Source organism: Hippocampus comes, unplaced genomic scaffold (assembly GCF_001891065.2).
Source record: "Hippocampus comes isolate QL1 unplaced genomic scaffold, H_comes_QL1_v1.1 scaffold147, whole genome shotgun sequence".
Taxonomy (NCBI): domain Eukaryota; kingdom Metazoa; phylum Chordata; class Actinopteri; order Syngnathiformes; family Syngnathidae; genus Hippocampus; species Hippocampus comes.
This window is the reverse complement of record NW_017805009.1, coordinates 3,939,728-3,967,647: the sequence shown is the minus strand read 5'-3', so window position 1 is coordinate 3,967,647 and position 27,920 is coordinate 3,939,728. Positions and strand designations below refer to the sequence as shown.

General features: G+C 42.8%; 2 protein-coding genes across 5 annotated transcripts; one reads left to right on the top strand and one right to left on the bottom strand.

Annotated features, from left to right (window-relative positions):
- Positions 1 to 123: 123 nt before the first annotated feature.
- Positions 124 to 3,028, bottom strand: foxn4 (forkhead box N4). Its single transcript, XM_019861549.1, has 6 exons — positions 2,860 to 3,028; positions 2,693 to 2,789; positions 2,407 to 2,614; positions 2,073 to 2,320; positions 1,898 to 2,039; positions 124 to 514 (listed from the first exon to the last, which is right to left on the bottom strand). Exons 2-6 carry the CDS (start codon positions 2,774 to 2,776, stop codon positions 264 to 266), a joined length of 933 nt encoding a protein of 310 aa, XP_019717108.1. The 5' UTR covers positions 2,777 to 2,789; positions 2,860 to 3,028; the 3' UTR covers positions 124 to 263.
- Positions 906 to 27,742, top strand: myo1ha (myosin IHa). 4 transcript variants are annotated; one of them, XM_019861493.1, is made up of 33 exons: positions 906 to 1,143; positions 8,408 to 8,518; positions 19,763 to 19,897; positions 19,972 to 20,087; positions 20,164 to 20,362; positions 20,451 to 20,531; positions 20,640 to 20,819; positions 20,898 to 20,996; positions 21,069 to 21,185; positions 21,270 to 21,341; positions 21,409 to 21,528; positions 21,607 to 21,674; positions 22,036 to 22,141; positions 22,228 to 22,308; positions 22,393 to 22,484; positions 22,620 to 22,714; positions 22,805 to 22,851; positions 23,024 to 23,104; positions 23,263 to 23,368; positions 23,442 to 23,559; positions 23,652 to 23,765; positions 24,284 to 24,360; positions 24,442 to 24,510; positions 24,597 to 24,681; positions 24,767 to 24,929; positions 25,009 to 25,092; positions 25,646 to 25,739; positions 26,227 to 26,282; positions 26,374 to 26,509; positions 26,592 to 26,662; positions 26,782 to 26,879; positions 26,976 to 27,075; positions 27,186 to 27,742. In XM_019861493.1, exons 3-33 carry the CDS (start codon positions 19,769 to 19,771, stop codon positions 27,210 to 27,212), a joined length of 3,081 nt encoding a protein of 1,026 aa, XP_019717052.1. In that variant the 5' UTR covers positions 906 to 1,143; positions 8,408 to 8,518; positions 19,763 to 19,768; the 3' UTR covers positions 27,213 to 27,742. The 4 variants fall into 4 exon arrangements, with proteins under 4 accessions (XP_019717052.1, XP_019717025.1, XP_019717042.1 ...); XM_019861466.1 differs by lacking the exon at positions 906 to 1,143 and adding an exon at positions 1,582 to 1,617; XM_019861483.1 differs by lacking the exons at positions 906 to 1,143; positions 8,408 to 8,518 and adding exons at positions 15,945 to 16,212; positions 16,303 to 16,514.
- The last annotated feature ends 178 nt before the right edge of the window (positions 27,743 to 27,920 follow it).

Genomic DNA, 27,920 nt, shown 5'->3' with positions numbered 1-27,920 from the left:
AAAACTCGGCATTTCCTCCACAAAGTATTGTGTGTACTTCCACAGGCATCTTGGAGGCTTTGCTTAGCAAAGATCGATATGGTGAAGTCTTAAATGCTTTTCTGCGGCCTCTTTTTTTTTTCATAGTGAACAGTTTTCTTGTGGACTTCACAAACTCCTATTTTTGAAATTTCCCAGCTGATTTGTACAAAAGAATGTCTTCGGTTGGTATCCCGTCAGATAGCATCCTTAAAAAGTCATCTCCGTTGAAGAGTAGTATTGCTCTAAAGAAGGATGATGGGTTTGCTGCTGGCCGGTGAGCCCATGTACTGGGAGGAGAGGGTCTCCTGTGATGTGTACGAAGTGTACAGGCCCGTCACTTGGACGTCTGACAGCGGCAGGTTTGCTCCGCTGGAGGCAGGAGGAGGGAGGCTGGTCGCCAAATCGCAGTCTGATAGTCGCAGTGGGGAGTTACTGAAGGTGCCCAATGCATCCAGGTTAAAGCTTTCGTCCTTCATTTCCTCCCACAGGTTACCTGAGGTCAGAAGGATTGATCACGTCAAGGCTTTGCACTAAATATCAACGTATGTAGTTGTAATTGTTATTGCATCTCAGTCAAACCAATATTTGTGCTTTGTGAAGTGTGCTGGCTTTTGTTTTACTATCGGAGTACTGTATTCTAATCCAACGAAACAATCTGGCTTTCTGTGATCTGTGTTTTTAGCAGAGTGTAAAGCAGTGGTTCTTAACCTTGTTAGAGGTACCGAACCCAACCAATCCATATGCACGTTCAGCGTACCCTTCATTCGTGAAAAATAAAAATGTGATTTTTTTTTTTTTTTTACAAATTCAAGATATTGAAAAAAACACATATATGAAAAACAAATAAAAGTAAATAAAATTACATGGCATAAGTATAGTTTTTTTTTTAATTGTCTGACGGACTATCACGACAGTCACACGGTAGCGACTGAGCGAACTAAATTTCCTGCAGCACCGATTGGACAAGCAGTGTCATGTGATCATCCGCAGCCAGCGATGCCCAAGCGGGCGTGTCATACCTAATTGACATCTTGAGTCAGGTGTGTCTTAACCTCCATGGCAGAGGCTCCGTCGAACCCCTGAGACCGATTCACCGAACGCCTCGGGTTCGATCGAACCCAGGTTAAGAACCACTGGTGTAAAGTGATATCTCTGAGCTCACTTTTATTCCACACATTAAATATACTACTTTTTGACCGGTAGCCAGCGAACTGATTTCTGTTTCTGTTGTTGCTTAATATTATATATTTTGGTGTCAGTGCACACTGCCCTCTAAGTATCCTATCAGTTTGACGATCACAAAAAAAGTATTTAAAAAAATACAAATAAAAAATTATTTAAAAAATACAATAAAAAAAATCACCTTTAACCTAGCGGTCAGCAGTCTGCAGTTGCAGCTTGAGGTGTTGCGTTATCGCTTTTATTTATTATTTTATCTTTTATTATTAGAATTATTGTCATTCAAAGTTTGTTTTCATCTGCAATTCACTGATGGCAGTGGCAAAGAATGGAGCGCTAGGAGAAGCATTTTAAAGTTTTTGCACTGAGCACGCTGCCAAAGTGCGTCCCATGCCTCTGTGTGAGGTCTCTACTAAGGTAGGCAGTGATTTCCTTTTCACAAACTCACAAACTATTGTAACGATTTTATTGTTTCTGTTTCGTATCGTACCTCAGGGCTGCAGTGATAGTATCATATTTTGTAAGAGCGGGCTCAAGACTCGCTTTTTCAATTCAGATTTAACTAATGTGATGTTAGTTCATTTATTTGAACTTTAATTTTGTTTTCATTGTTTTATTATTATTTATTATTGCTCTTATGTACGTTTCTAATCATTTTGACTTGTATAGCAGGGAACAGCACATGGGTCAAGTTTACCTTGGAAGGCAAAATCCATGATGCTGGGATCCAGTGCATCCACCTCTGTGTGGCTATCAACGTGAACGCTGTAAAAGTCGTCCGGGGGCTTGCTGGGTTGCTGAGTTAGCGGACTATGGGAGAGTTCGGGCACCGCGTGGAGGGGACTATGGGGGAGTTCGGGCACCGCGTGGAGGGGAGGGGTTTGGGCTGGGGCCGGGGACATCGGTGCAGAGCGGGCTTGGGCCTGCAGCTGGGCTTGGATCTGATGGTGCTGGTGCATCGGTAAACACGGCAGGGAGAGGGTCACAATGGGCTGGGGCTGCTGCATCTGGGCCGTCAGCGAAAGGCCCGTTGGGCAGCTGGGCAGCCGGGTCATGACTGGTTCGATTGCCTTCCGCCTGCAGTTCTCTGGGCGGTCCGTGATCAGTTTGTCCAGCTCGTCTAAAACAGAAGACAGATGAGTAACTCAAAGCCTATAGCTGCCGATGGCATTGGATCTTTTAAAACACTGTGATTTCGTCCCTGACCTGGATTCGCCATGCTGCGGCGGATGGCGGGGAGATCCTTGCGTTTCCACTTCTGCATCTCTTCCTCCATCTTGTCAATTTTGGCTGGATTCAGCGCCCACAGACAACCCTTTCGGGATGAGCTGCTCGTCTTGTTCTCCACTTTCTCAAAGCATTTATTTAAAGACAGGTTGTGTCGAACGGAATTCTTCCATCCGTCCGGGGCCGTCTGCAGGAAAAAGAGTCGTGTGAGCCGTGCTTTCGTTCATGATTCATGATCAAAGTAAAGGAAATGGTTTTTTTTTACCTTGAAATAAGGAAAGTGTTCCTTCATAAAGCTATAGATCTCGCTGACTGGAAGGCTCCCGGTTTTGCTATTCTTCAGAGCCATGGCAATCAAACAGCTGAGGAGAGAAAGAAGTTGTGAATGAGGCGGTGAGCATGAGGGCACAGAGGTGATGCATGGGAGCCAACCTGTAGGAGTAGATGGGTTTCGGGAAACATTTTGGCTGCAGGTCTTGTTCTTGTGGCGCCAGGCGAGGTTGCGAAAATAGACTTTGGTTGTTGAAAGAGACGTCGCTGTACAGTCCGCCTGTTGAGCACTAACGGAAAAAGAGAATGATGGTAGTGTTACGGTTATCATTGGACTCCACCTTGCCGTGACAATACTGTATGACCCTTTGCAAATTAACACATCACAAAATGGTAGGTTGTTTTCCTCACCCACTCACTGGGTAGCTCTGGATTTTGAGCGGATTGTGTTATTATATTTATGCAGCAGATTGGGTTGAAGATTTCATTTGGACAGGTTTAATCTTGTTAGAGGCACCGACCCCAACCAATTCATATGCACGTTCACCGAACCCTTCATTCGAGAAAAATAAAAATGTGATTTTTTTTTTTTTTTACAAATTCAAGATATTGAAAAAAACACATATATGAAAAACAAATAAAAGTAAATAAAATTACATGGCATAAGTATAGTTTTTTTTTTAATTGTCTGACGGACTATCACGACAGTCACACGGTAGCGACTGAGCGAACTAAATTTCCTGCAGCACCGATTGGACAAGCAGTGTCATGTGATCATCCGCAGCCAGCGATGCCCAAGCGGGCGTGTCATACCTAATTGACATCTTGAGTCAGGTGTGTCTTAACCTCCATGGCAGAGGCTCCGTCGAACCCCTGAGACCGATTCACCGAACGCCTCGGGTTCGATCGAACCCAGGTTAAGAACCACTGGTGTAAAGTGATATCTCTGAGCTCACTTTTATTCCACACATTAAATATACTACTTTTTGACCGGTAGCCAGCGAACTGATTTCTGTTTCTGTTGTTGCTTAATATTATATATTTTGGTGTCAGTGCACACTGCCCTCTAAGTATCCTATCAGTTTGACGATCACAAAAAAAGTATTTAAAAAAATACAAATAAAAAATTATTTAAAAAATACAATAAAAAAAAATCACCTTTAACCTAGCGGTCAGCAGTCTGCAGTTGCAGCTTGAGGTGTTGCGTTATCGCTTTTATTTATTATTTTATCTTTTATTATTAGAATTATTGTCATTCAAAGTTTGTTTTCATCTGCAATTCACTGATGGCAGTGGCAAAGAATGGAGCGCTAGGAGAAGCATTTTAAAGTTTTTGCACTGAGCACGCTGCCAAAGTGCGTCCCATGCCTCTGTGTGAGGTCTCTACTAAGGTAGGCAGTGATTTCCTTTTCACAAACTCACAAACTATTGTAACGATTTTATTGTTTCTGTTTCGTATCGTACCTCAGGGCTGCAGTGATAGTATCATATTTTGTAAGAGCGGGCTCAAGACTCGCTTTTTCAATTCAGATTTAACTAATGTGATGTTAGTTCATTTATTTGAACTTTAATTTTGTTTTCATTGTTTTATTATTATTTATTATTGCTCTTATGTACGTTTCTAATCATTTTGACTTGTATAGCAGGGAACAGCACATGGGTCAAGTTTACCTTGGAAGGCAAAATCCATGATGCTGGGATCCAGTGCATCCACCTCTGTGTGGCTATCAACGTGAACGCTGTAAAAGTCGTCCGGGGGCTTGCTGGGTTGCTGAGTTAGCGGACTATGGGAGAGTTCGGGCACCGCGTGGAGGGGAGGGGTTTGGGCTGGGGCCGGGGACATCGGTGCAGAGCGGGCTTGGGCCTGCAGCTGGGCTTGGATCTGATGGTGCTGGTGCATCGGTAAACACGGCAGGGAGAGGGTCACAATGGGCTGGGGCTGCTGCATCTGGGCCGTCAGCGAAAGGCCCGTTGGGCAGCTGGGCAGCCGGGTCATGACTGGTTCGATTGCCTTCCGCCTGCAGTTCTCTGGGCGGTCCGTGATCAGTTTGTCCAGCTCGTCTAAAACAGAAGACAGATGAGTAACTCAAAGCCTATAGCTGCCGATGGCATTGGATCTTTTAAAACACTGTGATTTCGTCCCTGACCTGGATTCGCCATGCTGCGGCGGATGGCGGGGAGATCCTTGCGTTTCCACTTCTGCATCTCTTCCTCCATCTTGTCAATTTTGGCTGGATTCAGCGCCCACAGACAACCCTTTCGGGATGAGCTGCTCGTCTTGTTCTCCACTTTCTCAAAGCATTTATTTAAAGACAGGTTGTGTCGAACGGAATTCTTCCATCCGTCCGGGGCCGTCTGCAGGAAAAAGAGTCGTGTGAGCCGTGCTTTCGTTCATGATTCATGATCAAAGTAAAGGAAATGGTTTTTTTTTACCTTGAAATAAGGAAAGTGTTCCTTCATAAAGCTATAGATCTCGCTGACTGGAAGGCTCCCGGTTTTGCTATTCTTCAGAGCCATGGCAATCAAACAGCTGAGGAGAGAAAGAAGTTGTGAATGAGGCGGTGAGCATGAGGGCACAGAGGTGATGCATGGGAGCCAACCTGTAGGAGTAGATGGGTTTCGGGAAACATTTTGGCTGCAGGTCTTGTTCTTGTGGCGCCAGGCGAGGTTGCGAAAATAGACTTTGGTTGTTGAAAGAGACGTCGCTGTACAGTCCGCCTGTTGAGCACTAACGGAAAAAGAGAATGATGGTAGTGTTACGGTTATCATTGGACTCCACCTTGCCGTGACAATACTGTATGACCCTTTGCAAATTAACACATCACAAAATGGTAGGTTGTTTTCCTCACCCACTCACTGGGTAGCTCTGGATTTTGAGCGGATTGTGTTATTATATTTATGCAGCAGATTGGGTTGAAGATTTCATTTGGACAGGCTGAAGAACTGAAGCTGGTCTCTGTTTGGACAACCTGAATTTCAAGTAAATTTAATGTTACGTTGTTAGAAAATGTTGGTGGTGGCAGGATGGCTCAAAGGTCCGGGTTGACGTTCCAGTCATGGCAAAAAGTGGTCACATTCTTTGTACCATATGCAAATTCCCAGCCAGCTCTTCTCTCGAGCATGGATAAAAATGGGTAGCTTGTGTCGAAATGGGCATCCAGTGTAAAAACAGTGCCGAACATCAGTGACTTGCTGTCGTGACCCCTGACATGGGAAAGTTGCTTCTTCTCTGAAAATAAAACTGTTTAACCACAGATACCACATCCTGATTAGCTGGTAACGCTTTTCTTGTTAGCTTTACCTCATCAGTATGGGGAGTTTTTACCGCTTGTTCGATCCAAATCTTCGCTCAGTGTGCTGGGACAAATACCCAACCCAACGCGTTGGGTATAAATAACCCAGCATTGGTTTATTCCCTTTTGGACCTCGCGCTGGCTAAACTATTTCACCAAATTTGGGTTACTTTTAAACCAGTGTGTTTTAAGAGTGTGACATTTCATAATCAGAGCCAACCTTTTTTAAACACTTTAGATTGCTCAATAATTTATCAAATTAACATCCATACACATGTGAGGTTTGACCAAAGTGAAAAAAAATATATTTACCAAATTGTGATGTAGGAGGTGATGGCCTGACACCAACAAAATGGTCATTATGTTGTGGCTGGCTAATGTATAACAATATTTTGCCAGATTATTCAGATGTCCCCAAATCAGTTAGTTAGTTAGTTAGTTAGATGTCCCCAAATCAGTACTCTGGGTTTTGAGCATTTATACGTATTTTAATGAGTGTCTGACCAAGGGTGCATTCATTTATGTGCGTTACCTGTTGTCCAGTTTGGGTTAGCGAGTACACCTGCTGTGGTGCTGACTGGTAAACTGAGGTAGGACACTGGTACCCTGGTGAGGGCATTCCATTCATGGAGAACGGAGACATCTGTGAGGCAAAAAAATTAAATAAATGCACACAATGCCGCCACGTATGTGTCGTAGAGCAGGGGTCCCCAACCGTGTCCAGCTTGACACACGTCAAGCCACGCTTCTCCGTAACGCGGCCAATTAGGCTAAAAACAAACACCGGAGCTCGCAAAATGAGTAAAAAAACTGCTGGAGATCGCAAATGACGGCGGCCTTAAAAGTACGCTCGAGACAACTGGATTAAAGTTATGTCTGAATACTCTGAGATCGCCACAATAGCACTTTTGCTATTTCCGACATCCTACCTGTGTGAGGCGGGGGGGATTATGCAGCAACGGCGACGAAAACAAAATTACGAAGTAGACTGGACATAAACCACACACTTGCGGTGTCATTGTCTCTCCTATTACCCCGAGATGGGACCGTCTGGTTGCAGAAAATCAAGCTCGGTGCTGTGGTGAGTCGTCATTTTCATGCACTTTGAATTTGCGTTATATCGTATTTTGAAGGCATTAAACATTGCCATAGCGATTGGAGTGTTGCGGCCAGATTAGACGCTCCTTGTGTTTATTATTATATTTCGAAAACACCACAGTTTTCATGCAGCTCATACCATATTATTTTGTTGTATTATTTCCGCCACACCTTAAATGCCGGTCCCTGAAAATATTGTCTGACATAAACCGGTCCGTGGGGCAAAAAAGGTTGGGGACCCCTGTCGTAGAGGATATAATGACCGAGCCTTCCATGTGGTATTCTTAAACTCACTGTTCCGCTGTGGGTGTTGATGATGCTGATTCCCAGTGGGCTGTGCTGCATGTTGCTTTGCAGGTGGAGCATGGAGGGCTGACCTCCTGTCATGGCCATGCTGCTCAGTTGGGCTTTAAGGAGCAAAATATAGAGCATTTTTAAATGAAAGATGACATGATGATCTATACGAATTGTTCATCCATCGATATAGCTCTTGGACAAGCGGTTAACATGTCTGCCTCTCAGTTGTCATGTTCTGTCCTCCTCCATAAGTCAAGAACTTCAGTGTTACTGAATACCAATAGTACCGTATTGGCCCGAATATAAGACGGCCCTGATTATAAGACGACCCCCTTTTTTTTTCAAGACTCAAGTTTGAAAAAAGACTTTTTGAACATCAAATTAATTTTTACACAGAAAATAATTACAGTACATCTGAAACAAATGATTCTAACAATATATTTGACAGAAAAAGCATGTTATTTTGCCTCATTCAAATCTTAATATCTGAACATTTAAATATGTAAACTAAAGTGCAATCACATTCGTAAATGAATGGCTTCTGGTTTTTGAAATGTAAATGACATTATAACTTCTCAGCTGCCGGTTAACCTGGCCGATCTTCGACCCACTTTTCTCCAGATTGTCGCTACGTTTCTCCATTTTCTGTTATGTCTTCTATTATTTTCTTCTCTTTTCTTTCTTCCCACTATTTTTCTTCTTCGTGCTACCGCTATTTTTATTTTTTCTTCTTCGTGACAGGGGTTCGCTTTGGCCTGGGGAGTCAAGTTCAGCGTTCGCTTCAATGGTATTTGGCGCCATCTAGCGTTGTGAGTGGCTATAATGTCTCGACCCAGAATATAAAACGACCCCCACTTTTTCAGTCTTATTTCAATGCAAAAAACACCGTCTTATATTCGGGCCAATACGGTATCTTCCAACTGCCACTAGGGAACTTCATGATGTTCCAACACCAGAATCCATATGACTTCTTTGGTTCTAGTGTGATTATTTAGTTTAGTTTTTTTTTTTGTTTGTTTTAGGTACCACTTGTGACCTCACCTGTCTGTTGCTGCAACAAGCTGCCCTGGGAGGCCCCATTACTGTGGCCACAGCCATCCACCATCTGCTGTAGTCGGGGCACGTCTACCGAGGTGAGCCATGATAGAGACTGCAGGTCCCCAGGGAGGTCCTCCTCCCTAAGTTGGGAGGGGTCTGTGGTCAGAAGCCTTCAGAGGGAGAAAGGGAGAAGCGCTGGGTTGGGCAACGTGGCTGTCAGATCCGGCTTAAAGAGCACAGGTGGCATTTATATGTAAAGTCCAAAGGGGGCAATTTTTATCTCTCTAAGTCAGAAGCCTCAGCTGCTCAGTGAGGCTGGGTTCGAGTGTAAGTATATTAAACGGTGCCGTCTAGGATTTAGCATATAAGAAGATTAGCTACTGGTGTTAATTCATGAGGGAGTGTTTTGATCAACAATGAGGGAGTTAAACAAATCCCATTCAGAAGAAATCATCTGTTTTATTGTTGTAGGAAAGGTGTGGGGTGAATCTTATTTACTAGAAAGTGCTTAACATTATTTAAACCAAACCGAGAAACTTACTGTTGTACATTGAAAGACTTTATTTATGTATTTATTTATTTATTGGATGATGGGGACATTTTTTTAGTAGGTCTTCAATATAGCACATCTTTATGGTCAGTGATTTAGAAATGTATTTTTAATCATTTACGATCAGCGTTTTGTTGAGTAAAGTGATTCGATTCCAGCAGCACTACCGTCTTGCAGTCATGATGTCTTTTATGTGGTCAGCTCGGGAGAGAATAACAAGAGAAGAATCCTCTTCAATCCTCTTCAGTCTCCCCTACACACTAAGTGTTCAGGAGGTTTTGTAACAGGGGTCGCCATGACAACATATACTATTCACTTTGTGGGGACAGTGAAGGAACAACCCCGCCCCCTCAAACCGCACCCCCATGCATGCACAAACCAAATCTCCTATTAAAAAAAAAAAAAAATCAACCGTGTCAGGTGACCGCAGCCCAGCCCTCACCATTGGCTGAATCATAAGTAAACAACACATGAGATCGTTTGAAACACAGCACAGCAGCACATGTTGCCTGCAACAGTTGGCCTTGTCTATTGAAAAATGATCACCTATTGTGTCCCAAACGACAAATCTGCCCAGTGGCACGTGGCTCTATTGTCTTGGCCAGACCCTTCCTTGATTGTTTCTGTCGGTTCTTTTCTTTGCCCCGGGCCCTTGCATTAATCTGCCGGAATGACAGGCCTCACATTGGAGGGACAAATAGGATACCATCTGCTTCCCTGTCCCTTTCCAGCCTCGGTAAAACCACGCCCAGCACCCCATATCCACACCATACGTACACCCCGTGAGTCGTCTTCCTACGTGAGGAAATCAGCTAAGGGCCAGAGGAGGGTGCAAATGTAATTAGAGGTCAGACTTTGGCTTGTGTGTGTTTATGTGTGTGTTGTGACGTGACATCACTGCAGACAGCACGCGTCGACTGCACTGTTATCATTGAATTGGACTGTTTTGATGCACGCATTTAGCGACACGACTGAAGTCATTGAGTATTATATGTGGGGGTCGCAAATTTTAATCTCACAATACTATTGCGTTATATTTCCAAAAAAAAAAAGTTTGCCCTTTTACACTTTTTACAAAATGTGTTGTCATTCCGATATTATTACAAATAATAATACATCAGGATAATATAATACAAATAGTCAAGAAAAAATATTTAAATGCATATGGGTTGTAGCACCACATAAATCAGGTGGACATTTGAAGATTATTATTTTTGTATGGTTTTGCATGAAAAAGGATTGGTTGGATACACTCAATTACAGTAGAAAAATTATGTACCTGGACTTGCTGCACACAGTATTTTCTGACCTAGAACTGTCCAAAACACAGATTAAAAAAAAAAAAAAGAAAAAACTTGGCACACAAGGGCCTTTCCACCTCCCCTCTTCTTGTGCCACCAGCAGGCATAGAAATTCACTGAGGCATAACATGTTGAGCCCATGTCTCCGTTTATCACCCAAGTCTTCCCAGAGGTTCAACAACACAAAATATTGAACCCCCAAACCCCTCCCCCTCCCTCACTTGCCCTCCCCTCTCGTCCTTGTCTAATTGGGAGCCACTTGTGCATGCGGGTGACCCAGAGAGCGCCCCATCTCCCCCTGAGCCGACGGCCCGAGAGGTTCAAGCTCTCCGTGTGCCGACAGCAGGAGTGTAAACAGAGCTGATGGTTTCTGACAGATCCATTCAGACTGAAAATCATTTATTCTACTTCTCTTTTTTTTCTTTCATTTTTTTTTTCCATGCATCCCACTCCCCTTCCCCCATTTGCCCAATGGAACTATTTGTCATACATGTACTGGGCATTTTACTCCCAAACTCTTTGCTAATACTTACACAGACGTGGTTGGTTCATTGCAATCGCTAAATTGAAGTGCTGTTGATAACATAACAAGTTTGAAATAGTTTAGTTACCTATAGTCTTGTGGAGACGGATGATGGCCAGCATCCTCAATTATTCCTGACATCCTGGATGTAATTCCACCTTCTATCATTTCCTGGGATATTTGATACCTCAACAGTGACACAAATAAAATAAGCATGTTTTATAAATGTCACGATGATGTTTTAAACAGATGTAATATTTATGAGGAGAAAGCGCAACATTGGTCATGTTGCGATCCAGTTCATTTTAAAAGCAAATATTTAAATCAATAATTAAATCCACACAGACATAATCATTAATGATGAGAAGAAAAAAAATCCAAAATGGTATATGGTATTATCACAAATATTAGTAGCATGTTGTGATTGTTGTTATTTGGAAGTAGGCTGTACAAATTATTATTCAGCTCCTCTGGCAAACATGTTTCTCAAACAATCAAAAGAGTATTTTTAACTTTAATTCATAGATTTAAGTGTTGGCATTAAGGGTAGCCCCGAGATTTAAATGTCTCATAATTTGCCATGACAACAAAGACAGTAACAACAAAGACACAAGACTTTAAAAATTCAATTCACTCAATAAACCAAAATTTCAACAAAGGGAAATGCGCCAAAAATGAGAACATTCTTGCAATTTACCTGTTTTGGATGATATTGGAAGAATGTTTGGATGGATCCTCCGGGAGACCATCTACTGTATTCCACTGTGCAGCACTTGATTCTCCCCCAAAAAACCGTTTTTAAATTTCCCTCTCTGGAGCTGTCCAAAGCGCGCTCATGCGCAGTGGAGAGCTGAAAGGCGCTCCCAGGCGGCCCGGGGGCAGGAGGATCCCATGACTTTGACAGCTGCTTCCAACAGTCCCATTCACTAACTTCACTGCAATATCGGGCCGGAAAGACACTTTGCAGATTTTCTTACTGTCTTTTACGAAGGGCGCAAACGCTGGCGCACACTTCCAGAGTACCATCGGTGGCCAAACACCAAGCTAGACTATTAAAATTACTCCAAACTCCATTCCTGACATTTTAGTCTCATTATGGAACCATTTATTTTTACATAAAATCTGATGCATACACTGCAACCTATTTTAAAAAAAAAACGTTTTCGTTCGAGCCGCACACGCGAGTTTTCAAAACGCAAAAATAAGTAAGGAAGCAAGGCCACGTAATTTTAAGGAAAAAAAAATACAAGAACGTATTATTCAATATTAAATATCCTCATTTGCTCCAATATGCTTCTGTCGGGTTACTCCATGAGAGGTCTAAGACGATGTGAGTCGCTACTTGTGGTGGCATCTGTGTATGTGATGGTGAACTGTTTTTTTTTTCTTTCTTTTTTTTTCCGAAGGGAAGTGCTTGAGGATCATTGCTTCCCGCCGTAGTGGCCGCGTCCTGTTCCTCTCAGCAGTGGGGAAAAAGAGCCCGGGAGGCGCGTGAAGGGAGGGCGGCTGGAGGAGGAGGGGGGGACAGGATGGATGAGCAGGTTCACTTCAGAAAATAGTTCAATGTGGAGGTTTACATATCGCCTGTCTTCTAAAGTGAGTCGTAAAATAGGAACGGTGACTCATCCCTCTCAGGAATAAAAATGTTTCTTTTGATTGTAAACTGCCATAGTGCGTACATGCACCATCGAATTCAGCAACGTGGGTGTACGATTTTACTCGAAAACAAAATTTTTTGATAAATCAATGGGAAGCGCTTCAATGAAAGGTGAGGGCATGGTATGTCATTTGCTATCTTACGATGGAGGTGGTGTTGTTGGAGCGGGGGATTCTTCAAAAGTCTGCAGTGACAGGACGTGAGCATCCCCATGAGAGCCCACAGATGGTAAATCGGTGTGTCACAAAGGAACAATCAATGATTACATGCATGAATGTAACGGACAAAAAAAATAAGACCTCACAGAGCACACCCCCAAGGTCCTAAAACCCGCAAAGTTCTGAACGCGTGCCACCAGTGGTTTACACCTCTATTGAGCTAAGGCGCACATCATTTCACATGAGACAAATATTTCGCACCACCAAACTCAAATGTCACAAAAGGTGGATACAGTACAAAGATTAATTATGTAAACTTCTGCCATCTAGTGGAAGAGATTTGAATTGTTTTGCTCTTTCACGATACGTCACTTGATGGATGAACAAATATACTGTACTTTATTTCCAGAAAAATAAGTAATGTTTTTCTTAGCTTGCAAGTAAAATTGGATATTTCTCTCTTTAAAAGCTGGTGACACTAATTAAAATATGGCCTTTCAAATGATGTACTCACGAAAACTTTAGGATCGTGGTTGATCGTTCTGTAAAGGGTGAACTCATGAAAAATTTGCATCTCTCATTTGATTGAACAAAATATCAGAAACACATTTCGGTTCTACAACACTATCGACGAAAGTACGATTGTCCGAATTAAAATATCAATCATCTTTGTTCAGGTTGAATTTTTGATACAGCAAGTGTATCGTTTTCAGTGTTTCCCAACTTTTACTGAGCCAAGGGCTCATACAGTGTTTTATAGAACCTCACGTTACACCATAAAAAAAATGTCAGAAAAGGTTCTGACTGAAATCATGAACTCGTCTCACTTTATTGACATAATGTATTTACTTACTCAGAGTGAAAGCTGTTTCTGTTTAGTTGAACTTTTGCTGCTGCTCTTTTTGTGTTGTATGAATGAAAATTAGGTGGATATACAGGTTAATTAGCACAGACACCGTAAATGAATTATTTGTACTAAATCTTTTTTTTTTTTGACTCATTAACTGAAACTGGATAATTCCCCGCTTCACATCTGATGGTCTCAATACTGTGATCACAGTGTTTAGTTATCAATGCATTAGATTGGACACCCAAAGCAACGTCCAGTAAGTGTATGTTGCACAACAGTTTTTTATTTATTTATTTATTTATTTTTTATGTTTGCAGCTGGTATCATGTCTGTCGTCAGGCAGTCAAATTGCAGGTCTCAAAAACATCAGTGATGTTTGGAGCAGCATTGAGTTGGCTATGTACGATACATTCAAGGCCACCAGCGCAAGAGAGCGTGAGGACTTCCTGCAGCTCAGTGACAAGAGTGACAGCTTTCCCTTCTCATGCCTGTTCGGGACTAATGGGGAAACAATGGGATCACAGCCTGAGGGCTGGCCCGTGTTTGTAGCCTGTCTTTTTGTCTTGCACCGAGTGTTTACTCAAAACACACCAGCACTTCTGAGAATGAGGTCAACTCACGACTTTAATCTCCTCTCTGGGCAGAGACCCCTCCACCCGCAAAGAGCAGCATATCACCCAGAGTGACCCAATGCCCACCCGGGATGAGCTGCTGTCAACTGTGCTTAAATGGAACTGGAGGCGCAAGTGTTCTGCTAAAGGCTGCTGAAAAGCCACAAACATCTTCGACTTGCGTGGGTCAGAGAGACGGTGAACCATTTAGTCAGCGTCAACATGTTGTGAGTTGGTCAGTTGCTCATCTACTCGGTCAGTCAGTCAGTCCATGTGGTGGCCAGCTGCTCATCCTGTCAGGTTGTCTCTCGGTCAGTCAGTCGGGTCTATTAGTTTGCCAATCTAGTCACTCTTGTCAGACTATGAGGAGGTTAGTCAGCCACCCACGTCAGTCAGTCAGGCAGTCAGTCACTCACTCACAGCCAGTTCAGACATCAGCAAATCAAACAGCAGGTTGGCCAGTCGGTAAATTAGTAATTTGGTCGGGTTGTCAGCTAGCCAATCAGAAAGTGAGTCAGTCAGTCAGTGAGTAGGTAAGTCGGCCAATCAGCAACGCTATTGGTCCGTCATCCGGCATTCATCTTCATGGCCTGGAAGATCACAGAAAAAAACTTCTTTTCAGTTCAGTTTACTGAGGTCAGATAGTGGTGTGGACGTTTGGTTGACCTTTGCTCTGAGGCGTGGTCAGTGTGCTTCACTGCTTCTGGAGCAAAAGTCCTGTTCATTTCGAAGTGCTGACTTAGTGGAAAATAGCCTCGGCCCTAAAAGAGCTCATGTAAGTTTTCATGTAGAGGGGACATGGTGTCTCCAAAGGGGGGGGCACCCAGAGGCCCCTTCGGCAGGAAGTTTGGATTTGTGTTTTTTTCAACAAAAAATGCTTTAAAAACTATTCAAATTATAATTGACATCAAAAGGATACATGGCATATGATTAGCAAATGTGTTTCAACTTCATCAAGTAACCTCTTTGACCCATCCCTTTAGATCTGAAGTCATGACGTTTGTTGCAGGGCTCTTCAAAATTTGAATCATAGATTACGAGAGTAGCGGCGATGGAAAGAAAGAAAAGAGAAGAAAGGAGATATTTGATCAAAGAATGAGATAGGAAGAGCGGGCAGAACAAAACCGAGAGGACAAAATGAGAGAAGGGCGCAGGAGCAGCCGTGGTGCGATGCGAGTGTTATCATCAGCTCTCATTCTCAGCATGGAATCTATAATGGGAAAATCAACCTCTATGACTCCTGTGTAATTGGATTTGCCGGGTCTCGTGCTGAATCAGAGCCCAGTGGGTAGCGCAAAGCTTGTTAAGATTGGACAAGCATTGCTGGACCACTCAGTCAGGGGAGAGGTGGGGCAAACCAAGGTAACCCTGACAACCTCTCTGGACCAGATTATTCAAAGAAGCCCAATCGCTCAATCATCTGAGTAGTTGACGAAAAGCTTTCCGATTGTCAATCAATCAATAAACGGGGACAGATACATTTCTTTCATATACGACATGCGAGTCAGTAGAGCAAAGAAAGTGGACACCTGTGGTTCCTTCGGTGTGTGTTTGTGTGTGCGTGTGTTTGCTTAATGGCCGTTACTGGGTAACAGCGGTAAACAGTTAATTCCGCCCACGTGGTCTCTCCTTGCAAGGGCTACCAGCTTCATATAATCATTACGGTTGAGTCTTTATTCCAGGGACAAAGGACGGTGATAGTGTTTTGAATAAATAAGGTTGCCGAAATGTTTGGACCCTCTCAGTCAACCTGTATCAGTAACACAAGATAATTTGTATGAACGTAATAATGAGGAGAAGAACTGAAGGTGGTCAAATCTGAGCAGTTTTCACCCAAGCAAAACGTTTTTGTTTTTGTTTTTCCGTAATGCTGAGTCATCAAGTGTGTCCTGTTGTATATCCAGACTGTTCGGCTAATCATAGATCAGTAACCAGACCAGGACGTTGGCACAGGGAGAAGGAGGAAGATTTAGGCTGGGTGGGCTTTTTAAAGTGTATAATGGACATCAGAGCTAACGTAGAAGAAGAAGAAGGTTAGAAAAGGAAGAAGCTGGAAAAAGATTAGGGGGCTGAAACTGAGTGGTTTGGATCCAGTTTCTGGGTGGTTACGCTACACTCAGCATAGAAGTAGACACTCAGGTAAGAAGTGAATAAGATATCTTGGTCCCTCCGCCTCCCACGGCATGAATGATTAAGCACCTGGTGCACTGTGGCCTAATTGTGGGTCAGGATTGGGCGGATGCGTGCATCGGCCTCCAAGCGGCAACACCTACGCAGCTTTTGCATAGGGCAGATTCAGAGGCACGTCGACTTCGCTAACTGTTTCACCGGGTGACCCAATGCAAGCAGACACAGGAGGACGGGCGATTTTGTCGAAAGGAAGTGTTTGCAAGTTTGGATCCTGATTGATGACGGCAAAACATACAACTTCGGACATGCAGGTTTGATTATTTATTGAATTTCTCTGTGGGTCAGTTCAGTTGTCATGACTTTACATTGAATTTAGTGAATGTTGGGTTTTAAAAAACATGTGCTCGTCATACACTTGATGGAACTTAATTGTAGCTACGACTTCATTGTTGGTACTACTTATTACATACAAGTATGCATGGTGGATGAAACTTCCCACTTCCTTGTTGGCAAATTGCTTGCATAATGCCTTGCATCTCCCTCCCCTCCGTTGAAGGCTGCTTCTCACATGGATGAGGTCACGCAGTCTCAGGCAACAGTGACACTCGAGACAAGATGAGGGAACGTCTCTTAATTACAATACAATGATCTGTGCAGCACTGACATGAGCTGACAAATACCCAGCACATGACCATTCATTCCACTGCTCACCAAATTGGGCTCATAAAATGCTTAATTGTCACGCAAATTGCAACCCAGTGCACTTGTATGCACAGGCATTTCTTTTTGTGGTTCCAAAGTTGAATGCTGAAAACATTGTGTTTTCATCTTCGGCTCTTTTTGTGTTTTGTGATGCCACCACATGACAGTGATGGCAAAGAGGTGAAGTCCATCCATTTTACGATCCACTTATCCTCACAAGGGTCACGGGGGTTGCTGGAGCCTATCCCAGCCGTCTTCGGGCAGTCGGTGGGGGACACCCTGAACGGTTGCCAGCTAATAAAGAGAAGTGTTATGTTTATATGGCATGATAACGCAATGATTCCAAGTGAAGACATATGATTTTACTGTTTAGATTAGGTCAATAAATATTTATTCTTCTCAACATTAAAAAAAAAAATCATCTGTGTGTGTGTGTGTGTGTGTGTATCTCTCTCTCTGTCTCTCTCTCTCTCTCTCTCTCTCTCTTTCTATATATATATATATATATATATATATATAGTGTCACATAATTGTGTTCGACTTTGGAGGCTCCACTCTATGTACACGATTAATGGCAAATCACATCTTGTCTGTCTTTATTAAAGACACAATCATATTCCCTCAGAAGAAGACAGCATTTAGGAGACCAACAAAAACACCAAAACCCTTTAAAAAAACGCTCAATGAAAACCCCAAACATTCGCATGATGATGACCATTGAATTCGTGAATCGTCCTCTTGACAGGAGCTTATCTGTCCACGTTATTACTTGTAATACTGTATGGCAGACCCCTAAGTCACGCTGTCCCACCATATTGTCTGCCTGTGCCGCCCCGAGAGATGTTTCTTCCTCCAAATAAAGGGGGTGTCAAAGAAACCAGACACCGGCATTGCCCCCATCACATCACCAGATTGATTCTGACGTCCCAGAAAGGGTTCCTTCAATGATATTGTTCACCTGTCTCGTTGGCTTAAAGTGGGTGGGGTGGGGCGGTTAAGGGTTAATGGCGGGGACACAGGGCCGGTGGGGCGGTTCAGGGGTATTGTCCAGGAAAAGGGGCGAGAGCATATAAGGGTGCAGAGGTTGACATGGAAAACCCCCCCCCATCTGACTGGCCTCTTCTCTCCTTCCAGTGGGGCCCCCCGGCAGAGTAATGAAGTCCAAATTACAGCACAGGATAACGAAGAACAAGCCTCTATTGTTGCCCCTCAGGGCGCACCAAATGAGTGTCACAGCAAGCAGCGGGGCACAGACCGTTACTGCACTATTTAGTCTGCCCCGTTGTCTCAAGACGGCCCTGTTTCAGAGCTTCTCAGATCAGACAAATAGTGCAGCCTTCACACCCGCCCTCCTCGCCCGCACCTCTTTCTCCAGCCTTCGCCTTCACCCTTCCTCTGTACAGCCCCCCCCCCCCCCCGTCCTCCCGAAGTCCTCGTCCCAAAATAGGCCAAATCTCCTCCATTGTGTTTCGACTGCCTAGTGTGAAATTCATTGTGACGTTAAATGTTTTCTAATGAATAATTACTGAATGGATATGCAGGGGGAATATGTGTAATGGATTGTAGACTGCATTTTAAAGACATCTTTTTTGTCTCTGCTTCGTGGTATTTACAGGACAAAAACACTTGGCCTTTCTCAGAAGAAATGAGGGCCATAGGCGAAGGATAGAGGGTAGGGTAGGAGGGAGTGAAGGGCTTTGTGTCAATTAGATCCAATGGATTATCTTTTTTTAAATGTTTTTACAGAGAGAATTGAGTATCAAAGGACTTCTGCTTCTAAAAGAGAGGAGGAGAAAATACAAAACCAACAAAAGCTGGGAAAACCTTTGGTCCTCGTGTTGGCGCTGAGAATGCAAAACAGATTGGTGGAATTTTTCCCACTATGCTTATGTGCCGCTGTTTTTCAGGGGGGCTCCCCATAGTCCCATTTCAACAGCGTGTTGTGATTGCTTGGCACATCAGCCCCGGTGAAACATGCGGGCCGGGGGCCAAGATGACCATAGCTTCTGTCTGCTCATGTGCGCAAACCGTGTTGTCTCAATGCCACATCGGACCTCTGGACCTGTGCACTCAATCGAGCTAACTTGCACCATGTTTGTGCTTTTTTTGGGGTGGGGGGGGCTGTTTTTTTTTTCCAGCTCCAATCTCCCCCATAAAGTCATTGAAACATTCTGTGACGAATGACAAATATATGGCAACGTTTGCGTTTTTTTGTGCTTGCAGAAATTTGTCACACTTGCTCTTGAGATTTTATTTATCCAGAAGTTGAACATTCAAGTTTAAATGCGCAGTTTTAGGATACGCTTGAGAAAAGTAGCTATATGTCTTGTGGCAGAGAGTTTTGAGGATTTTAATTTTCATGTGATTTGGAGTGGACGAGTAATTTTACGAGGAGTGGCGGCACTTGGGGCACCAAAAGGTTGGAGGATCAAAACTGAACAAAAAACCTCTTACCGAAAGAGCAAAATATAGAAGCTGAAAGTGGTTGCTGGAGGGAAGGAATTTTGATGAGCTTATTTGGTGAATGGGTGCAGTATGTTTTTAGTTAGAAATAACAAATGATGAACCTAGTATGTTCGATATGTATTTTGACAAAAAGTTGGTCTTTCTCTATAAATGCTTTTTCAAAATTCCAAAATGCACAAAACCGAATGAAATATAGAAATACTTTTGTTCCATTTACTCAAAATGGAAATGTTCTTTCAAACCACATTGAAGGACGCACAGAACAGGAAGTCAAGTGTTGACCGCAGTCTAGGCGCAATCAGATTATATCAGTTTGATAATCAAGACAAATACAAAATTGTTCCTCTCCGCTTCCACAAATCCCGGGGCTGCTTGAATGTGTTTTGCGCAGGTGGAGATGGACATGGAGGGCGCTCTGAATGCGAGGGACCAGGTCGGTATTCAAGACTTTGTTCTCCTGGATGAGACCTCGGAAGCAGCCTTCCTCAACAACCTCAAGAAACGTTTCAGCAAGGATCTCATTTATGTGAGTGAGATACCGAACTCTCGTCGGTGTGTTTTACTCATAAATGTTGTACAACTTTGACTCAACTCTTCCAGACCTACATTGGCACTCTGCTGGTCTCCGTAAACCCCTTCAAAGAGTTAGACATCTACAATAAGAAACAGATGGATTTGTACATGGGGGTCAACTTTTTTGAGCTTCCACCTCACATGTGAGTCGAAAAATGAATGTTGATAATATTTTGATTTAAACTTGACCTAACATTGTGCACGACTGCCCGTGCTTAGCTATGCTCTGGCCGACAACGCCTACCACACCATGCTGTCTGAGTTCAACAATCACTTCATCCTCATCTCGGGAGAAAGCGGAGCAGGGAAGACGGAAGCCTCTAAAAAGATTCTCCAGTATTACGCAGTCAGCTGTCCAAGCACCGCTCTGCTCAACACTGTCAGGGACAAGATGCTCATGTCCAACCCCGTCCTTGAGGTCTTATTTAATGCTCTATTATGCTGTGATGACACTTCGCAAAACATGTGAGGCTTGCGTGAATCATACAACTTGTGCCTCTGCGCAGGCTTTTGGGAATGCCAAAACACTGAAAAATGACAACTCGAGTCGGTTCGGAAAGTATATGGACATTCAGTTTGATAGTGAGGTAAGAAGGGTTCAATTTTGTTGATTGAAGCCCGCGATGTCTCTCAAGGGCTCCACGTCCCAAGCGTCGTCACGGACATTTCTGAAACCGTTGGATCCTGTGCAACAGGGGGATGCTGTCGGCGGCCACATTCTGAACTACCTGCTCGAAAAGTCAAGGGTGGTACATCAGAACCACGGGGAGAGAAACTTTCACATTTTCTACCAGCTCCTGGAGGGAGGAGAAGAGGACCTGCTGCACCAGCTGGGCCTTGAGAGAGACTGCCAGCATTACAGCTACCTAACACAAGTATGCGCAAGTGATCTCCAATGCGGGTCAATTTTATTTGCACATTTGCCAATTGTCACTTTGTCAACTCCCCGACAGGGAGAGTGCCCCGTTGTGCCTTCTATCAATGACAAAAATGACTGGAAGACAGTCAAAAATGCACTTCAAGTTATTGACATCGATGCAATCAACACGAACGTAAGTGAGGACTTTTCACTGGTGATTTCATTTCAAGTAAATCATTTGAACGGCCTTGCAAATTGTGCGCAGCACTTGTTTGGGATTGTTGCGAGTGTTCTTCACCTGGGCAACGTTAAGTTTGAGCCTGACGGTAAAGGTCATGCTACTCTCAACAACAAAAATGCAGAGTTGCGCTGGGTGTCAAATGTAAGAAATCTACACACAAAAAATGAACGACTTTCAGAACAAGACCCAAAAAAGGTTCAGTTGGTTCGTGTCATATCATTGCAGCTCCTTGGAATTGATGCTCACAGTCTACAAGAAGGACTAACATACAGGAAGATTGAAGCCAAAACGGACCAGGTGTGACTCTTAAATCACTTTGTAATTAAAAATTGACTGCTTATACGATATTTGACTTCCTCTCAAGGTGCTCAGTCCGTTTACTGTGGATCACGCCGTCTTTGTGCGCGATGCCCTGGCCAAGGCCATATATGGACATACCTTTACCTGGCTGGTAAACAGGATAAATGAGTCCATGGAGAACACTGTGAGCTCATGAAAAGTGTGACATCTTGTGTCAAACACGATGACATTTCATAACTATCGTTATTATTTTAATTTTCAGGATCCTTTGAGAAAAACTGTCATTGGACTTTTGGACATCTACGGTTTTGAGGTTTTTAATATTAACAGGTAGGCCACTTTGGCCTTGCTTATGCTTCACAAGTAGAAATGTTATTTATGTAGAAATTTTGCATGTCAGTATGTTTGTGTGTATGCCAAAAAAAAAAACCTCTTAGATCTCAGAAATACTTGTTAAAAGTTACCAAAATACTCTTTATAAATAATTTCTAAATACTCTTTAAAAGTTATCCCAACACTCTTAAACCAACTGAAATACTACTTAAAAGTTCAACAATCTGAAGTTTTAAATTACAGACCATGAGTTGACAGGGGAATAGATTTTGATTTAGATTTGTTGTTTACAGTTTTGAGAAACAAAAGCATGACCATCCACTACGATCTCTTACTTGTGTTTTTTTCCCCCCTTCAGTTTTGAGCAGTTCTGCATAAACTACTGCAATGAGAAGCTGCAACAACTTTTCATCCAGCTCACGCTCAAGGCGGAGCAGGAGGAATACCAAGCGGAAGATATTGAGGTACGCCGATTCAACTCCAAAGTAAAACGTGCATTAACGCTGGTTTGCAGTTGAATAGAGTTCCGCTCACACGTGGTTCTCCTCAGTGGGAGCCGGTGCAGTTCTTCAACAACAAGATCATCTGCGACCTCGTGGAGGAGAGACACAGGGGAATTATATCAGTCCTGGTATGCGCTCGCTCGAATAAACATACAATCCTGACCTCAGTGGGGGGGGGAAATTATTGCGCGCGACTGATTCTGAACCTACAGGATGAGGAGTGTCTGAGGCCAGGAGAGGCTACAGATCTCACTTTCCTGGAGAGACTGGAGGAAAAAATGGGAAATCACCCCCACTTTGTCTCGTGAGTTCACATCACGCTGAAATGTCACTTTGTTGAAATCTACGGTTTAAACTTTCATCTGCTGCCGAGAGGCTAATGAGTGGGCTGGCAGAAAGTCCTCATCTGTCCTCATCCTCTTCCCACCTTGGAGTGTAGACACAAGCTGGCAGACAAAAAGACACGTAGGACGCTGGAGAGAGGAGATTTTCGTCTCTTGCATTATGCCGGAGAGGTCACCTATTGTGTTGTGGGTAAATTAAAGCGCAACCGACACGTTAGCGTTCAAAGAGCTAAATATTGTGTTGAGCGAAGCCCCTAAAATGGTATGATGTCTTTTGTAGGTTTTCTGGATAAAAATAATGACCTCTTATATCAAAATATTAAAGATGTAAGTATGCCACTTGATTTTATTTTTTTTAAATAATTGAAAACTCATGACTCCGTATTATCTTTTAGAATTTGAATAGAAATGTTTGATCATTTGAATTATCCAGTTAGGCATGTCAACCTCTCGGTGTTTTTTTTTTTTTTCCTGTGTGTGTTCTCCCACCTTCTCCCAGCTGATATGGCAATCAAAAAACAGTATCGTTAGGCAATGCTTCACTTCCACGGACACAGACAGCAAGCGAAGACCAGAAACTGTAAGTTCCCTATCACGACAATGTCAAAAACAGTGTCGGCTAAGTAAGATAACGCCCAGCAACTACTGCCGGTGACAGTGTGCCATCTCATCTTCAAGCCATGTGCACCTGACAGACGAACTGTTGACTCGGCATTATGAGCCGCATTCTGTATTTAGGTGGCCACCCAGTTTAAGAGCAGCCTGCTGAAGCTGACAGAGATCCTCGTGGCCAAAGACGCCTGGTATATACGTTGCCTGAAATCCAATGAGTCCAGGAAGTCAGGTACTTTTATTAATTATTTTTTGAAAAGGAGATGCAAAATGAATTTTTCACTTAGCCTCCTTCGCTAACCCAGGACAGTTTGATGAAGCTCTCATCAGACATCAGATCAAATATTTGGGCCTGATGCAGCACCTGAGAGTCAGACGTGCTGGTTTCGCTTACAGGCGGAAGTATGACGTCTTTTTACAGCGGTATGAAGATTTGGACAGCGTGCCAATGGCGACTTTATGATTCCTTGTATAGCATACATTATGCTGATGCAAATTTATGATACGCTGAACAGATATAAAGCTTTGTGCCCAGCCACTTGGCCACATTGGAGAGGAGAACCTGCTGATGGCGTGTTGGTGCTGGTTCAACATCTGGGCTATTTTCCAAATGAGTACAAAATGGGAAGGTCAGAAAAATATCTTCACTTAATGTCATTTGTTGGCCCGAGTTCAACTTTGATTATGGAATATATTCGCAGTGTCAGCATTTATTTTTGTCCATAGTTACATTGAGTGGGAACATTGTGTGAAGTCGTATCAAGTACATCCCAAAGATTCTCAATGCGGTTTAATTCTGGACTCTATTGTTGGCCATCATCCCAAAAAAAATGATGTCAAATGCTTCCTCAGCTGTTCTTTTAGTATTTGAGCCCCACTTATCCTTGCTTTGTGATCTTGGAATACTGCATGTCATCGACAAACCTCATTTCCATTTTTTTCTAGCTCGTTATTTCAGGCCCTCTCACTCACAGATTCGTTGGCCTGCTCTCCTCTGCGAAAATACCAACATCGAGTTGAACCCGCCTCTGCACAGAGCCATGCGGAGAAAAATAGAGGCCTATATGTTTGATTCTAATTTACCCGACTACACCTTGATAGTTAAAATTTAAGGTGAATATGTTTCATGATTTTTTGATTTCATTAGAACCAAAATATTCATCCGCCATCCAAGAACCCTGTATGCCACAGAGGATGCTTTTGAAAAATGCAAACATCAATTGGGTGAGAGCAAATCCAATTATGTACATCATAATCAAGGCTTCAGCAGTTTGCACATTCAATGAATGTTTCTTTCCGTTTCAGCAACCAGACTCCAAGCCAAATACAAAGGCTACAGGGCAAAGGGCGAGTTCCGAAAACAGAAGGAGGCTGGTACATGCTTGACGCATACCTGAAGTAATGTGTGATTTGGAGCATATAAATTATTCCACTTTTTTTTTTTTTTTTAATGCCCACAGCAACGAAGATTGAGACGTGCTGGAGAGGAGTGCAGGCAAGGAAGGAGAGAGACAAGAGAGCGTGGGCTGTGAAAGTCATTAAACAGTAAGAAAACAAGCTGAGAATATCACACTCATCTCATTGCAAGAGAATTGTAAAACATTTTTCGATACGCCATTTTATTTTATAGATTTATCAAAGGTTATATGACCAGAGGGCAAGCAAAAGTCACAGATAACTCTGAGTATTTGGCCTTTGTGAGGCAGAATTACCTGAACAGGCTCAAAGAAAACTTGCCAAAGACGGTTTTGGATAAAACCACGTGGCTCTCTCCGCCACAAGTGCTAGTCGAGGTAAACAGAAACAAGATTGACGTAAAAATTGAATACATGTTACATGCCAGTCAACCTTTGTATGTTCTTCCCACTCCAGACGTCAGAAATACTTCGTAAACTGCACTACCGCCTCATGGTGAGAAAATACGTAAGAGGGATCACACCCCAGAGAAAAACACAGGTAACAAACAAAGTTAAATAAAACTTCCGTTTCTTTATTAGCATCATCATCATCCATACCTGTCAACTCATACGGTTTAGCCATAGTTCATACGGATTTTGTGGTGAATCTTACGTATATGGCCATATCGAACAAATCATACGGATTCTGAAAATTTCCGTTTTTTTTTTTTTTTTTCCCCCCTAACAGGTAGTTCCGTTTGCTTTTGCCCAGAATAGTGCTAGTCTACTCGAATGCTTTCATTTCCGGTAACTTTCCAGTAAATCACGTGGTTCCTAGTTGAAAACAGCAGAGTATTCATTGCATACTTCGGTAGTGTACAAGCAAGTTCTACAAGGAAACAAATATATCATTCATATTTCGTGGGGTTTTTTCTGCCGTTATTTTGACATATAAAATGCTTTGGCATGTTATAAGGATTTTTTGCTCTTTATAAGGATTTTTTTGGTAGTTTATACAGGTTGGCGCTCCGAAAAGTTGACAGGTATGATCATCATTATTATTATTCAGTTATTGCAATTTCCTGTTTTTTTTTTTTTTTTTTTTTTTTTAGCTTCAAATGAAGTTCATTGCCAGCTCCATGTTCAAGGGGAAAAAGGAAAGTTACCCGCAAAGTGTTGCTCAATCTTTTGCGGAAACCAGAATCAGTGAGTGAGAGACCTTTATCGTTAAAATAATCAGGCAAGCACTGCTATCATGGAACTCATGAAAACAATTATTTGTTATGTGTGGATCAAACTGGTAGCCCTTCACATTAAGTACCCAAAAAGTTGCTCTCAATTTCAAAAATGTGAGCCCTGATTGAGAGTTTCCAATGAACCTAACAAGAATGTTTGTGTAATTCTGGAGAAAGTCAGAGTAATGGAGAAAAATGCATGCTGGCACATGCAAACTCATCACAGGAAAATCAAGATTCAAACCTGGGACCTCTCGAATGTGTGAGTTGATGTGCTAACCACTATCGCTAACCACATCTTTATTTAAATGGTGGTTTCCCAACTGGTGCAGCTGTAACAAAGCGCTTGACAGAACATCTACAACATCTGAAATCTGCGTAGCCCCAGTTAAGCCCTACAGCATTCTATTTGATATTCTACATTTATAAATTATTTTCCTTCTGTCTTATCGCTTTAGGTGAGCGAGACATCAATGCGAGGGTCCTTCAAATGATTCGCAATGAGCACATCAAGGTAAAAAAAAAAAGAGCTGTTGTTGTTGTTTTTTCTGCTGATTGTCTATAATCAAATCCATTCTCCTGCGATGGGATTTATATTTCTGCAGTACAGCGTCCCGATGATTAAATACGACAGGAACGGTTTCAAAACGAGGCCGCGACAGCTCATCTTCACCCAGGCGGCGGCCTACATGGTGGAGGACACAAGGATCAAACAGAGGATTTTGTACACCGCTCTCAAAGGTCACCATTGTTGTCACCTACACAACTTCCATTGCGATTTCCTGTTCAACTCTTTAAGTTTATGGACCATCTCCCATTGTAGGGATTTCTGTCAGTAATTTGACAGACAGTATCATTGTGTTACACGTAGCGTGTGAGGATCCCAAAGAAAAGGTACAGAATATATCATAGCTTCATATTGTCCGCTATTTTTACAAAGATAACAAACCACACTTCACATCAAAATTGTCCAAATTCTTCTAACATGATAAATGAGGGCCATTGTGTTTCAGGGAGATCTTGTCATGCAGTGCAACCACTTGTTTGAGCTGGTGACCAAACTCAGCATCATTGCTAACAAACAGAACGTGGTCAGGGTGGCTCAGGGCAGGTAAGATACAACATGGAAAGAGAAAGAGTAGATTCCAATACAGTCGATACGATATGGGTGAGCTTATCAAAGTGTTTGCGTTTGCATTGTGTGCAGCATCAAGATGGAAATTCAGGCCGGAAGAGAGAGCGTAATAGAATTCAGCACCGGCCCGGAGCCGAACGTGTACAAGGCCAAGAACGGACACCTCATGGTGGTGCGTTCACGTTGTCATCACGACCTTTTGCACCATATATGGCAAGGCTTTTGAGTTTTAGGCAGGGGAAGTACTTACCGGAATCAGCAACATTTCATTTGTCATTTCAGGTTGCCACTCGGGCCAGGCCGAGGTAACATGAGGGGCAGACGAGACACACAAGAGGCCCCTGCATATTTCATCAGAAACCCCAAAAGCTGGATCAACATGGCCACAGGAGACACGTCTGACCTCAGAGTTTTATGCACTTTAGGATGGGCCTATTTGATGAAATATCACCTCTCACTGCTTCATTTTACATTCGTACATCAGACACTTTAATGATCTATTACCCTCTTTTTTTTAACCCATTCACGTGCATAAGCTATGTATGCAATCTATTACTACATGAGGTATTAACATAACTGTTTATGGTTGTAGTTGCATTGCAGAAGTGTCTCGAATATTTTGCCATGTCGCTAAATAAAGTCAGAAAGAGTGTAATGTAGCGCCACTACAATCACGAACATATTGCACAAATTAAAAACTCAGCGTTCTTTGTCAAGGCAGAATTTTAAGCTTTCGCATAGACCTCATGACATTGTGCTTGTGTCTCTTATTGTGTACATTAGAAGCTTTGTATATTTCCGAGCAATTAGAGAATGCAAAATAAAAATGGATGCAATTATTTCATTTGTAGAAATTTATTTGAGATGTATAAATATAAAACGTATATGTTCACTTCTGTACAATAAATCTACGAGTGATTGTTACACATATCCATTTATAACTGTGCAAAACCGAACTTTCTGTGATGAGTGACTGATGTAATTTCTGTCCTTGTTAAAAAACATGTCCGCAGGACT

Coding starts and splice junctions, on each gene's coding strand:
- myo1ha (XM_019861466.1), top strand. CDS start 1,591: ATGCCTCTGTGTGAGGTCTCTACTAAG. Junction 20,532..20,639: donor ACATTCAGTTTGATAGTGAG/GTAAGAAGGGTT, acceptor CCTGTGCAACAG/GGGGATGCTGTCGGCGGCCA. Junction 24,361..24,441: donor AAAATGCAAACATCAATTGG/GTGAGAGCAAAT, acceptor TTTCCGTTTCAG/CAACCAGACTCCAAGCCAAA.
- foxn4 (XM_019861549.1), bottom strand. CDS start 2,776: ATGGCTCTGAAGAATAGCAAAACCGGGAGCCTTCCAGTCAGCGAGATC. Junction 2,615..2,692: donor AACACTTTCCTTATTTCAAG/GTAAAAAAAAAC, acceptor TTTTTCCTGCAG/ACGGCCCCGGACGGATGGAA. Junction 515..1,897: donor CATGGATTTTGCCTTCCAAG/GTAAACTTGACC, acceptor TTCTGACCTCAG/GTAACCTGTGGGAGGAAATG.